The sequence below is a fragment of the Crinia signifera genome, chromosome 8, assembly GCF_055691185.1.
Source record: "Crinia signifera chromosome 8, ASM5569118v1, whole genome shotgun sequence".
In the NCBI taxonomy this organism is placed as follows: Eukaryota; Metazoa; Chordata; class Amphibia; order Anura; family Myobatrachidae; genus Crinia; species Crinia signifera.
The window spans coordinates 135,231,601-135,246,835 of NC_139224.1; the positions used below are offsets into that span (position 1 = coordinate 135,231,601).

The 15,235-nt window shown below is 44.1% G+C and overlaps 2 protein-coding genes across 2 annotated transcripts in view; one reads left to right on the forward strand and one right to left on the reverse strand.

Annotated features, from left to right (window-relative positions):
* The window catches only part of LAMC2 (laminin subunit gamma 2), a 43,885-nt gene extending 34,217 nt beyond the window's left edge, over positions 1-9,668 (forward strand). Inside the window, exons 18-23 of the mRNA XM_083157211.1 lie at positions 1,349-1,498; positions 4,351-4,465; positions 5,229-5,428; positions 5,978-6,136; positions 6,263-6,362; positions 9,135-9,668. Of these exons, the coding sequence (XP_083013337.1) occupies positions 1,349-1,498; positions 4,351-4,465; positions 5,229-5,428; positions 5,978-6,136; positions 6,263-6,362; positions 9,135-9,388 (978 nt within the window). The 3' untranslated portion in view covers positions 9,389-9,668. The remainder of the gene's footprint in view (positions 1-1,348; positions 1,499-4,350; positions 4,466-5,228; positions 5,429-5,977; positions 6,137-6,262; positions 6,363-9,134) is intronic.
* A 2,078-nt stretch (positions 9,669-11,746) lies between these two features.
* The window catches only part of NMNAT2 (nicotinamide nucleotide adenylyltransferase 2), a 44,533-nt gene continuing 41,044 nt past the window's right edge, over positions 11,747-15,235 (reverse strand). The window contains exons 7-11 of the mRNA XM_083157213.1: positions 15,033-15,077; positions 14,840-14,916; positions 14,586-14,687; positions 14,327-14,394; positions 11,747-12,990 (exon numbers count right to left, since the gene is read on the reverse strand). Of these exons, the coding sequence (XP_083013339.1) occupies positions 12,888-12,990; positions 14,327-14,394; positions 14,586-14,687; positions 14,840-14,916; positions 15,033-15,077 (395 nt within the window). The 3' untranslated portion in view covers positions 11,747-12,887. The remainder of the gene's footprint in view (positions 12,991-14,326; positions 14,395-14,585; positions 14,688-14,839; positions 14,917-15,032; positions 15,078-15,235) is intronic.

Consider the following 15,235-nt stretch of genomic DNA (forward strand, 5'->3'; position numbering starts at 1 on the left):
ACACACCAGTAATCTATATGACTACCACACACACCAGTAGTCTATCTGACTACCACACACCAGTAGTCTATCTGATTTAACACACCAGTAGTCTATCTGACTACCACACACCAGTAGTCTATCTGACTACCACACACCAATAGGTAGTCTATCTGACAATCACACACCAGTAGTCTATCTGACTACCACACACACCAGTAGTCTATCTGACTACCACACACCAGTAGTCTATCTGACTACCACACACCAGTAGTCTATCTGACTACCACACACCAGTAGTCTATCTGACTACCACACACACCAGTAGTCTATCTGACTACCACACACACCAGGAATCTGACTATCACACACCAGTAGTCTGACTACCACACACCAGTAGTCTGACTACCACACACTAGGGACCTTATTCTGGTCCACGTGCAACGCTGCAAATTTCACAGCATTGCGTATGGACTAAACGCCGCCCACAGCTCGCAGGTCTGACTGCCCCCCTCTTGCACGCCAGGTTGCCGGCATGGCTGCGAATTGATATTTTGGCAAAACATCCGTTCGCAGCCTATGGGGCGACACCCATAGGTGTCCCTTAGATATGCGTGCACCCTCGACAGGAACAGGGTGGGCAGCTGACATCCGGTGACGTCAGCTCCCCGCCCCCCACACCCACGAACCAAACAAACCAAAATAACCCTCTAGTAGTCAATCTAACTACCATTACTCCTACACACCAGTAATCTATCGGACTGCCACATATCAGTGACACACACACACACCACACACACAGGATCTACCCCCTGGGCGAGGTGGACACATAAACCACCCTTGCCAGCACATAGTAGATTTTTGCAGTTTTTCTTCCTTTGCCTTACTGATTTTGTCCCCCACCCCACCCACTTTTGTACTGAGGTCTGCCACTGCTCTCAATGGTCTACGAGTTACCGTGTGACGAGAGCCAACTGTGGAAAGAAATGGGTTTAGTATTGAATAGTTCCAGGCGATAGAGCTCAAGGCTAAACCCCGCCGTTAAATGAATAAGCCCCTTGGAATTCTACAGTTTCACTTGCATGAGGCAAATGACTAATGTGGGGTGTAACAGCAATGCTCATTACATCTATAGGGATGAGACAGTTCAGATGACCTGCTACTGTACCTCCCTGAAATAGATAACATCACTTATTCTGCCAAGCAATCCAATGACCTATTTGTAGGTGATATTTCTATTCATTCATAGAGATCCAGTGCCCACAAAAGATGATTGACCTGCCAGACATTTTCCTCTCAGGAGAAGAGAGTATTAGTATAAGCCATATGCGTATTGTAAAGTCAGAACTGATCTATCCTTGATCACCAGGGGGAGATGGACCGTCTGATTGGAGAATCCTCATCAATGAAAATCTTGGTGGAAGGAGAAATCTCTCAGAGCAAAAATCTGCAAAGTAAAGTTACTGCCTTGGAACAGGCGCTAGAACAGCAGCTACAGGAGGGGCAGGAGTACCACGTGGTAAGATATATGCTACTAAAATGGCACTAATACCTCTGCCAGTATCTGAGTATGTTTATGATCTAATGTACCCTGCACTGGATGCGGTAACATCCCAGCAGTCAGAATGCCGGCATTCAATATACCGATACCAGCATCACGACTGCAGTCACAACACCGGCGACCGATCTCCAAATAGATCAGGAACCGACACTAGAATACTGACGGACGGAATCCCGATTGGTAAGTATGCCGGTAGCCGGGGGACGGGGGGGCACAAAAGGAGGGACTTAGGGTTAGGCTGGGGGAAGGAAAGGTTAGGGTTACTTGGGGGGGGGGGGGTTCTGTTTAGGCACCAAGAAGGGGGGTTAGGATTATGCTGCAGGGCAGGGGGTTTAGGGTTAGGTGGTGGGTTGTGGGGATTTGGTTTAAGCACTAGTGGGGAAGGTTGGGCTCATGCTGTGGAAGGGGGGGTTAGGGTCAGGCGGTGGGGTTGGTTTAGTATGCAGGGAAGGTTGTGGGGGGGGGGGGGCAGGGTTAGTAAACTTACCAGACCCATAACAGGATTCCCTCTTTTGGGATGCCAGCATTGGTATTCTGACCGCCGGCATACTGACCGCTGGCCATCCGTATGTAGACCCTGTGCACTCTGGTGTTTCAGAATTCTACAAAGTAGCATTGAGTTTAGGTTTCAACACTAATTAAAAACGTAATTGTATATGGAGATTGTGGGTGCGGCACTCGTCTCTTTGTCACAAATAAATGACAGTACAGTGTCTTGCGAATCAATGTTTCAGTGCTACAGTTTCAAGAAAAAGTATGTGAACCCTTTGGAATTATCTGGATTTCTGCATAAATTGGGACTAATTAGCTCTTGGAGAAGTCATTACTGACTGTGGCCCTCCATCTGTTGTAAAACTACGCATCCCAGCATGCCTTGCCATAATTTTAGCATTCCCTATAAGCAAAACTGTGGCAAGGCATGAAGGGACTTTTAGTTTCACAACAGCTGGAGGGTCATAGTTTGGACATGTCTGGTTTAAGCAGACTGTGTTTGTCTATTGTTGTGGCTTAGATGAAGATCTGAACACATTTTATGACCAATACTTTATCTTGCAACTGTATAAATAAGCAATACTTAAAATTAGTGTCCGTTCAGTGTCTACGTTGACACCATGTGGTAGGCATGCACAAGGTCGACATAGATAAAAGGTTGCCATGGCAGTGGTTGACACATGAAAAGGCCAACATGAGTTTTTTTTGTTTTGTTTATGAATTCTTCATACTTGTCCATCCTATGCGGGCTCAGACTGGAATTGGTAATACCCAAAGCATGGCATGTAGAAGGGAGCCATGCAAGGGGATGCGATGCACTCATTTAGAGTTCACGTGATGAAATCGACACTGAAAAAACATGTTGAGCATTTCCATATTGACATTTTGCTTGTGTCAACATTTTATCTATGTAGACTTTGTGCCTCTCATGTTTTGACATCCCGTCCGACCTGATGCGCGGTACGTTTGCATCGAATCAGAATCGGGAAGATTTTCTAAATCTTATGTGCAGCCTGCGGGCGGGGGACGCTGCGAGCCAGACCAGAGAGGCGGGCAGGGGCAATGGACACAGAGGTGGGGGGCGAGGGACGCTGGTGAGCCAACAAAGGGGAACGGAGAGCCGGGCAGGAGGAGCAGGGAGCTACAAGAAAAAAAACCCAATACAAATGAATGGGCAGCCAGTGATTGGCTGCCCATTCATTTGTATGAATTTGTTTTTTTAAATTGACCAATCCCGTTCGGCACCGCCGCTCTCTCCTGGCACCCGCTATGGCAGTCCAATTGCTGGTCGGAGACGGCTTGTCCGTCACATGTGCGCACACGTGACCAGCAAAGTTGTGACTTACGTTTCGCTAAAGGGCTTGATCACACAGCAGCATACTGATTGCTGCTTGGATGTGCCGCTATGTGTCTGACTGTAGCCAATCACCTTTGTTTTCACACTGAGTGGCATATGTCTGATCCAATGACTTATCATTGTTTGTGACTTTGTGATAAATGTAACATATAAGAATTATTTCAAATAGTGGACGTATAGTTGAACGTATATGTTACATTTATCACAAAGGCAATCTTTTTTCACTATACTGTTATGCCACCATCTTATATTATCTCTTCTCATAGTACCGATTTAATCAGTTTTTATCGTTTAATTTGGCATATTGCGTAAAAAAAAAATTGGTTCTTAAAGCGGTATCACATCCTAAAAAATTGTAAAAAAAAAAAAAAAAATTAAACAAAAATAAAAATTATCTAGAATGTATTTTATTATTGTTGTTTATTATTTAAAACTTATTCCATTCATTTCACATACGAGTTTCAATCTCCCCGGGAGTTGCATGCGATTTATCATATGCAAAACTTGGCACATCAAGTGCCTAATCGTGCGTCCCCGTCCCAGGGAGCTGCCAGGGAAATCATGTCCGACTAGTCCTTAGGACAAGTCAGACTAATGTATGGGGGACTTTAGGGTTAGGGACTTGTCTGGTAACCAGTAGAGCTGAATGGAGCAGCCTCATCTGGTAACTGCTGGAGACTGACGAGCAGACTTGTGTCTACCAACAAATAGATTCAGAATATGCATGCAGGGAGATAACAATGTACATGGCGGGGAATTTACTGATATAGGAGTTCTATTTCACACGGGATGTTGCTATGGGCAACTAATCCGATAATATCTATTATATTCTAGAAGGTGCTAATTGAATAAGAATTAGATTCTGATAGGTTGCCCGAAGCAACATCCCATGTGAGATAGAACTCCCAGCTTAGTAAATTCCCTAGTTGTGTCAATAACGTGTCTTCATGGTTGTTTGCAGTTGGCTGATCAGTTGCTGTCCCGAGCAAATGCAGCAAAGATTAAAGCAGAGCAAGCCATGCTCACAGGGAACACCACCTACTATGACATAGAGGCCATGTTCAGCAGCCTCAAGGGTGAGTGAGCTAGCATCTAGCAGTAACATGTTCTGCATCAAAGACCTTTTCCATGTTAATGTAAGGTGTCTCTCTCTCTCTCTCTATATATATATATATCTATATAATTGGAGTGGCAGTCTGGCACTCTCCCAGCCAGCTTAGGGCCTGGTGCCCTCCGGAACCAAAGGGATATCCAAAGAAGACATCAAGCAGCGGCACTCAGCATTCTTGTGGCATAGGAATGCTGTGACCATTTCGGAGCTGGCACGCCCCTTTGTCAAGATGTAGGTGTGACACCGAAATGTTGGTCACAGCATTGCTATGCCATAAGAATATATTTTTCTATACAAGTCCTCTGAGTGCCGCTGCTTGATTTGTTCTTTCGATAATATAGGCAATATAGGTTGCCACTCTTGAGGCTTCTTTAAAAAAACGTATAATGAAATAAGGAGACCATACGGTGGCTGTGTCAACATTTTAGGCGGTGAGGCCCTTTATCAAGACATAAGTGCCAGCCTACCGGGTGAAATATCTGCACTTTTCACTTGGTTTTCGGGCGAATTCAACTCACCCTATTCAATCCCTGTGACGATTTTTCACCTGGGTGAAAAATACAGCATAGGTAAAAAAAATAGACAAAATTGCCACAAATTCACTGCCTATTCACATGGTTTTGTCAAATTTGCATCCGTTTTTGCCCATGCCGGCTCTGCCTCACCTGACCACACGTCACTGATAGTATTTCATTTACTGAGATCATCCTATTCTGATACCTGTGTAGGGTTTGGGGATAAAGTGGGGGATCGGCGCCTTGAAGCTGAAGAGGCAATGAGACGTCTCCCAGAGATCCGGCGACAGACTCAGGCAGCCACTGATACCACAGAGAGAGCGGAAGCGACACTCAAGGGAGCAGAGAAGGACGCCAGCATGGCCGCTGGGAACTCCAGAGAAGCTCAGACTATCACATCTGCCATACAACAGGTATGTTCTCTGCTTGGTAAGAAGATCTATTACCACTGAGAATGGGTCATAGAGCACTATAATATTAACCCATTATTCTTTAGTGGCTGAATGGCTCCTTAGATATTATATGGGAACTGCATTCAGCTAGGTGAAACTCCTAATTGCAGCAATGCATCTCTATTAACAGCACAGGTGGCCCCTTGCCGTGTTTCTCCATTATTATGACTTTGTGGTTTATAAGGCAAATAATGTTCATGAATGTCACAGTTCACCCCTGATGTAACAGGGCACTACCAGTACCACCACGCCTCCATTCTATATAGGAACTGATTTGTCACATACTGTAGCTTTCAGCCAATGATAGGGCTCATCTGACACGCCTCTCATGATGCATACATTGGATTGGATCTGATATTCATTTCAGTAACTGTCCCCCAGTCAGGATTCCTATTTCTATCTTGCATAGTACTAGAGAAGTACCTACTGTACAATATAATATATGTGATCGCTAGATCCTAGTATAGTGTAAAGTACCTCTGATAACCACTTCCTTGTTGTGCTCTGCAGGACATGCTGCGGATGAGCCAAGATGTGAATAGCTCTGCTGAACTGTCCCTAACCTTGGAGCGAGAGTTTGCAGCGCTGCGTAAGATGGCTTCAGGGACAGAAGGAGACCTGGATGATAGGACTCGGGCGGCAGAAGGGGACAGTGCAGCCGCACAAGGGGTAAGATATCTGTCTACATATAAGCCATTTGTAAGATGGGCTTTACAGTAGCAATAGTCATCTTCACATTTCTGTACAAATGCACAGACCTCTCTTCTTTCCCATTAACCGGCTTTCTGTCTGTAGATTGCCGAGAGTGCGCTGGAAGCTGAGGCCAGCGCTGGCGGAACACTCGATGCTGTCACAGCGACACTGAGTGCACTGGATCGTGTGCTGAACCTGTTGGGTGAGTGTAGTAGCCCATTGTAGCCTATGATCTACGCACTGCACTGCCCCGCCAGCAGTCAGTGGGTTTGTGGACGCAGACCCCTCCCCTGAGCGCATCGCAGGAACGGGCTCCTTCCTACATCCTGTGATAGAATTGCATATTATACAGGTTGAGTATCCCTTATCCAAAATGCTCGGGACCAGAAGAATTTGGGATAATGGATTATTCCATATTTCGGAATGTTTTAATATTTCAATGAGGTATGTTGAGCTATCTTGCATTTATACTGTATAAACACATCAACCACATGAAATACACACAAATATATTTTATTTGTGCATAAAACAAGGTTTCAAAACATGAAACAAAGTTTGTGTACTATCTCAGATACTGACTTTGAATTCCAAGCAATCACTGTCTTGCACATATATATAGTACAAGTTACATATCATGTCCCCAGTAGTGCTGTTACAGATGTCCCCAGTAGTGCCAATTACATATCATGTCCCCAGTAGTGCCAGTTACATATCATGTCCTCAGTAGTGCTGTTACAGATCATGTCCTCAGTAGTGCCATTTACATATCATGTCCCCAGTAGTGCCAGTTACATATCATGTCCCCAGTAGTGCTGTTACAGATGTCCCCAGTAGTGCCAATTACATATCATGTCCCCAGTAGTGCCAGTTACATATCATGTCCTCAGTAGTGCTGTTACAGATCATGTCCTCAGTAGTGCCATTTACATATCATGTCCCCAGTAGTGCCAGTTACATATCATGTCCCCAGTAGTGCTGTTACAGATGTCCCCAGTAGTGCCAATTACATATCATGTCCCCAGTAGTGCCAGTTACATATCATGTCCTCAGTAGTGATGTTACAGATCATGTCCTCAGTAGTGCCAGTTACATATCATGTCCTCAGTAGCGCCACTTACAGATCATGTCCCCAGTAGTGCCAGTTAAAGATCATGTCCTCAGTAGTGCTGTTACAGATGTCCACAGTAGTGCCACTTACAGATCATGTCCCCAGTAGTGCTGTTACAGATGTCCCCAGTAGTGCCAGTTACATATCATGTTCCCAGTAGTGCTGTTACAGATCATGTCCTCAGTAGCGCCACTTACAGATCATGTCCCCAGTAGTGCCAGTTACAGATCATGTCCTCAGTAGCGCCACTTACAGATCATGTCCCCAGTAGTGCCAGTTACAGATCATGTCCTCAGTAGTGCTGTTACAGATGTCCACAGTAGTGCCAATTACATATCATGTCCCCAGTAGTGCTGTTACAGATCATGTCCTCAGTAGCGCCAGTTACAGATCATGTCCCCAGTAGTGCTGTTACAAATGTCCCCAGTAAGTTTTTAGCAAAAAAACACATTTTTTTCACTTTCTGGAATGTATGGTTTAAGGGATACTCAACCTGTAGTGCGTTACTAGGCGGTAATATTCCACCCAGATTGCATTTTATATGCGATCCTTGTTACATGGGCCCCTAAATTGGCTGGTGCAAAATACCCCTTTCACACCAGCCAAAATTCCTGGGTTGGCCTGCTAGAGCTGGTGTGCAAAGTTCCCTGGCCAAATTTCCGGGAAAATTTGCCAGGATTTCAACCGTGCTAGATAGCAGGGTTGCTCCCGCGACCAATCCGGGTTACTGGCTGGTGTGAAAGGAACTTACCCGGGCAGCGGAAGCTGGGCGATTGTAGCTCTATTTGCTGGGTAGCGGGGTGGGAAGCGCTGCTGGATTTGAAAACATATTGAAAAGACTGGCCGGGCGCTTCTCACCCCACTGCCTGGCAAATAGTGCTACAAGTGCCCAGCCGCTGCTGCCCAGATCCCCGCTGCCTGGATGCCACTGCACCCCTCACACCAGAAAATGCAGGGCCTATGCCGGTGCGAAAGAGGCCAACCCGGGAATGTCCCTGCTTGAGCTCTGGACTGTATTCCCAGGTAAGTCCCTGCATTTTTTGGTGTGAAAGGGGTATAAGCAGCACAGTACCCCATTAATAGCTTGTTTAAGCTACTGATAACTGTGTAAACAAGATGTAAGCGAGACAGATCTATTCTCAAAAGTTTGACAATTGTAAATTGCGACAGAATATGCTGCTGATAATAATTTAACGTTGGCACTGTGTGTCATGCATATGATAATTTACATAAAATTCTATTGTTCCCATATAGTATGGCCGTATGGTAGAGGAATATGGATGCATGTACGTATTATTCCATAGTAATGTAAAATTCTGATCAGGAGCTTTTGTCCTTACATTTCTCTAGCCAAGTAGTGGGAAGGATTATAATCAGTCTCCCACACACATGGTGCTGCTAATTACGTTGGTGCTGATCACAGCCCCCACTTGGCAAATGTAACACACAGGGGAAATCTCTGGGTCATATATTTCCACCAGTGATTATGCCACTAGAAGCTTTGCAGTAGCAGCAGCTGTGCTATCTCCGTTCCTCAGGATGTTCACTTTTGTCAGACTGTGTTTTCTTTTCTGTTCTGAACGCAGAGAATGTGTATAGGAGCATTTTATACCCTCCAACATGAACCATTCCATTAGGTACACAATGCTCTGTTCCCGGACTTCCCTCTTACTGTATGATTGCTGTCACCTGTGTTGAACTAGTTTACTTATAAGAAAGGTGTGTCAGCACAGGTGACGGCAATTGTATAAGTAAGAGGGAAGTCCTGGAACAGAGCATTTTCTCCCTGAAGGAGAGGGTCAGGTAGGCAACCCTGAATTAGCAGAAATAATCCCAAACTTCTCTATATGACTGTGTTTCATGCAGACCAACCTATGGGAGGAAAGGATGAAGATGTGCGGGCTCTAGAACGCAGTATGCAGTCTGCCCGTACTCAGATCACTGGGCGTCTTAGGCCCGCTGTGGAAGAGATGGAGCTGGCTGCTAAACTCCAAAAACAGAGGATTCTCAGCTTGGACGATGCTATCCAACAAACCCTTATTGACATCCAAAACCTGCGGGATATACGTAATACCTTGCCACCGGGATGCTACAGTACCGCGGCTATTGAGAGGCCTTAAGAGAACATGATTCGATGTTGGTTCAGCAAAGGCCCATTGAGAGGCACTAGTCATTCACACTGACCCAAACTGTGACTGTGTCCAATGACTGCACTATAGGAGCACCCGTTACCAGGTGTGTTCTGGGAGAAATACATTCTGATCTGGACATGGTTGAGACAGGACTCACACAGTCAGCGGCGCACACAACTACCTAAAGTATGACATTTGTCTCTCTCATAGAGATGGTGCTAATTATTCTGTCTTTTTACCCTTTCTATTTATTTATTAATAAAATGTAACCAACCTTTACTGTCCTGGGGTTTTGTGACATCAAATCTCACACGTTCATTTATAGCAAAGCAGAATCTTTATTGGTAAAACAGCAACATTAATATGAACAAAACCATACACAAGTTAAAGAAATGCAGTCAACCCCAAACCAGAGATTACCCTCTCACACGCACTACTATGATCATTTCTACACAAGTGACATACATTTGCCTATTAACCCCATCTGGTCCCTTGTTCTTGACTTGCTACATGCTAAAATCAATTGGCCTTCTTGTTTGGTCTCCAGTAGACATAGCTGACAGTGTACTTTTTGTCAATGGGCCCCAGACCTGTGTCCTTCAGTGTTCCTAACAGGCTATGCTTGGATGATGCACTTGCAGCTGATGTCATCATGCGCACTACTTGTTACCATAGCCGTCCCAAAATGTAAACCGTCTGCTACAGTGAGATCTGTAATTAACCCTTTATTTGCTATAAGAAATTAACCATGCTGTAAAAAAATAAAAGCCAAGCAAACGTCAGCATGGGGTGACACACCGAGGAGGGCGCTGTAGACAATATAGTGCAGTATGTTTTTCATGGAATGACTTCTTTATATGTTCTGATTGTAAATTCATGCTGGCTGGCTGACTACTATGGATAAAAAAACTATCTGTTATACACTGATACAATGAAGGTTTTCATGTAAGCTGAGGACCACCAAAAAACCCCCCAGAGATTATGTCCAGCCCAATGCTCCTCATATTGATAGCTATGCTAGGTAACATTAAAGTGTTGCCTGTGGTGCTACAGTAGTACTAATTTTATTATCCACTATAGTATTAATGGATTGAAGGTATTGGTTCAACAAATTTTGTTTTCCATACCACTGTACTAGGAGGAACCTTAAAATGATTGCCTGCAGTCTCCCAGACACAAGATCAGCGCTAGCCCTTTATACATTGTGTCTTTATAGTATGTTGCTATACATTGTTGTAGTACATGTCACTTACTGATAATATGTTATGTCTAACAAGACTTGAAGGGGGGTGGGGGGGGGTTGATTTACTCAAGCTTCTCAAATTAGACAAGTGTAGAAGGTGGTCCCCATAGTGACCAATCAGATTATGTCTATCATTTCCTTGGATGTAATAGAAAAGTAGACATTTTATTGGTTGATTTGGGCACCAGCACCACTGCATTAGATGCAGTGTTTCTCAACTTGTTCCTTAATACACATTCACAGTCCAGGTTTTACAGATGTCTTTAACCTTAAATCTTGGACAGCTGAGGTTTTAAGGACCCTGTGTGAGAACCACTTTTATACAAATCGTGTGAGGTTTCCGGTAAATCTAAGTGGCTCTGTTGATGCATCTGTTTGAGTTGGGATGCTATGAAATTTAGAACATTTGTGAAAATGGCTAAGCCTACTACTAAGATCCTTAACACTGATTATAACAGTGGTGGCTAACCTTGAGACTCCAGCTGTTGTTGAACTACACATCCCAGCATGCCCTGCATCAGTTTTGGCATGGCTGAATAGCAAAACTGTAGCAGGGCATGCTGGGATGTGTAGTCCAACAACAGCTGGAGTGTCGAAGTTAGCCATCACTTGATTATACCATATATAAATGAAGAGGGCTGAGAACTAATATATATATATATATATATATATATATATATATATATATATATATATATATATATATATATATATATATATATATAGGTGTGGCACTCGATATGTCAACGTTTCAGTGCTTTAATTGGCACTATCTTCAGGATATTTTATATATATATATATATATATATATATATATATATATATATATATATATATATATATAAAAATATATATAAGAGTCCAAGAACAAGGCACTCACCAGACTTTTTCAAATGCAAAGGTACTTTTTATTCCTTAAAATGACTGCATAATTCCAACGTTTCGGACCTCCTCAGGGCCCTTAGTCATGGCACAGTCCATCAGTAGAGACCCAGGTAGCATCTGCTACCTGGGTCTCTACTGATGGACTGTGCCATGACTAAGGGCCCTGAGGAGGTCCGAAACGTTGGAATTATGCAGTCATTTTAAGGAATAAAAAGTACCTTTGCATTTGAAAAAGTCTGGTGAGTGCCTTGTTCTTGGACTCTCATACAAGCCGTTCTGGTATCTGCACGCAGCACCCCAGCAACAATTACAAGGATTTACTGTGAGTGCACTGGAAAGAGACACTTATATATATATATATATATATATATATATATATCTCCTTAAAGCAGACTCTTAGGGCCACAAATTCGCTCTGGCACATATGTGGTCCTGTGACATCATTTTGACATATCTGGAATCTCTGGTTTAAATAGTAACTATACAAGCATGCTTGAACGTAGGGTGTACATTCTATTCAAACAAGTTCTTGTGTAGGCAGGGGATGGGGTACAGAGGAAGAATTGAGTGTGCTGCTTCAAACTCCTTCAACTCCACCTATACCCATGGTTCCAGTGTCCCCCATGGATGATAGAGAAAGTATATTGGCATTGTAATATGATCTCACTCTCTGTTAATCCCTGCACTTTGCTATTGTGCACATACCAATTACCGTCCAGGCAGGGGCTAATAAAGGTAATGAGAACACCATGGAGACGTAAGCACAAGAAGAACATGCTAACTGCGTGCATTATGCTCATTATGAAGGGGATTTGGTCATGTTCCCTGACTCCTGTTACCCACAGTCCTTTAAAAGTACTGACAGAATGAGGACTAGGGTTACAGACAGTTTTCCAACTACTACCAACAAAAGAGATACAATAAATTATTTTAAGAAAGTAATAAATTAATATACATAAATACCCACCCTCAAAAACTGACTAATAACCAGGGGAATAAATATGAACCCATTAATTGTGGCTTGGTGTTGCATACCCTGAATGGGTTAATTAATATCCCAACCATCCCGTCCATAACAAATGTAGAATGGTTCTAATATTTAAATACACCAGAAATAAACACTGTCCCAAGCACTTCTTTCAATACAGTAGTACAGTGAGTGCTTCCTCACCTTAGGATTTGGAGACAGAAGATCTTAAGTGAATGAGTAAGGCAGAGAGGTGAGGCGGGCAGCAATGAGTGGGGTAAAAGAGGTATCATGATCTGTGAGGAGACTGTGGTGAATAGTGAGTAATAACACATTGTATTGTGATGACGAGGGTGAGCACAACGCCACTCCCGACCCAGGAACATGCAGGATCACCCCGACGTATTGATATATAGCTGGCTTTTCAGAACATAGTCAATGACTGGTTGCACCAGGTAGTCCACCACATGTCCATCTCCATGCTGCAGAGCCAACCTGAAGAAGATCCAAACACTCATTACTCAAAGTCTCTGTGTAATATACACATAATAGCACTATGGGGGTAATTCAAGCCTGAATTCGCAGTGGCCAACGTTCAGGTAGCTGTTTCTCGCTAGAGTAAAATCCCGCATTGCGAATTAATGTGTAATATGTGTGCAGACTTTGCAGCCGTGCCAATATGTTCAAAGCCCTTCAATACAGGCTCCCCACTGGATGGTTCTTACACTGGGCACAAGTCATCGGTATCCAGTCCCTAAATCATCAATGTCTAGGTCGACAACTAAGAATGGTCGACACTCAAAAGGTTTCATGTTTTCTTTGTATATATATTGGTTCATACTTTACTATCCCTGTTGCTGACGTCACACACCCTCCCCTATAAAGCTTAGGCACACCCCCTCTTGGCACTTCCATGAAACAGCCGGGCACTCACAGATGCCTAGCTCCTGCCAATCACCTTGCAAACTGCTTGCGAATAGAACAAGTAGCAGGGCTTTAGTCCTGCCCAGCATCGAGCACATGCGTTGCCGACAATACCATGCACAGTTTATCGATAATGTGCGAATTCGCGGCCGTGCAATCAGGTCTGAATTACCCCCTATGACGTGCAGTACCTGAGCAGGCCTGCCAGAATAGAAAGTGTGCATACAGGTTTTGGGGGGTATTCAATCCGGGCCACTATTTACAGAGGAAATAGCATCGAATGCCTATTCAATGCTGTCTTTCCCGACAGCATTGCAGAGGCAGATCGACAGAATGGGCCCGACTTTAAAAGCAGTCGGGCCCGTTTTGCCGATATCGGCCGTGAATTGTCGCGATCGTGGCAAAATATCAACAATCCACGGCCGTTTACGCGGATACGCCCCCTTTTCTCTGATCACGAAGTGGGACATTGAATCGCGTCTGGTGATCTGCGGTCAAACAAAACGAAAACGGGCCAGGGTCACGGCTGTCGGGCCGGATCGACAGTCATGACCCGGGATTGAATACCCCCCTTAGCCTCTCATCTGTGCGCAATGCAACCACAAACTATTTGCAATATGCTGGTAACAGCCACACGCCCCGATGCGTGTGTTCATCTGGGCAAAAACAAGAGGGGCTAAATCCGTATGTCTGTCCAATTTGCCCATGGCTACGTGCGATTAAAGTGTCTATACCCTCAGGCCAAGAAACCAGATCATATGGTGGCCAGATATTGATCCTATAGAATGATCACACACACTGGAACATGTTCTCTTGCGAAGTGGAATGTCTGATAATCAGAACAGATCCAAATCCCTGGGAGGGGCCATTCACAAGTGTACATGAACTAATGACCCTTATTCATTACCTGCTCTTGGTGGAGCTGACGTTGGCCATTGGGTGGTTGCTGTCATCTTTTACCACAAGGATGTTACTCTGCAAGATGAACGGACATAACAATAGCATAACAGTACTTCAACGTAATAGTACAAAGTCATAGTACTGTGAAAAAATCATTAGCAGCAACAGTAAGTGAATACGAGTGGGCTTATTGCTCTGCAGGAAATAATAATGCTTGTCTGGTTATCAACATCTCTACTCGGGTAACTGATTACACCAACACACACCTTGTATTTACGAAGCAGCGATGAGTGATTCATGATCTGCTCAGTGTCTGTCCCGTCACGTGGCACAACCACGATGCCAAAGTCTCCCACTATCACTTCCATCTGCCAGAAAATACATACACGGAGTGCTTAGTGGGTAAAATGAATCCAGACAAACAGAAAGCCATCCACACAGCATTACTCACGCGCCAGTCATACCAGGGAGAAGAATGAGAATAGAAGGGTTTCCTGACAACATAAGGAACAATACTCACATCTGACTCATTCCAGAGGCCAGGGATACAAAAGGACTCAAGCAGGTCACTACCACACAGGAGCAAGATCCGTAGCTCTGGGTAGGAAGGACAGCAAAATGTATGAGTGAGAAGATATATCTCAAAATCATCCCAGAGAGAGTGTCACCTGAACCGCGTCATCCCCACAACACTGCCTCCTACTGGCACTTACCTATCTCTTCATATCTCATCACTGTGCCCAGGTTAGCGTTCTCATCTGTCGGGTAAAATCACACAACCAGTTATTGGACTATAGATGTGAACTAACAGCAGGATGTGTGTTATGTATATTACTGGAGGCTCTGCTGTACTATTGTTACAGTTTATTATGCTATTCAATATTATTTTGATTTTGTGAAAATTTAAATAAAGTTT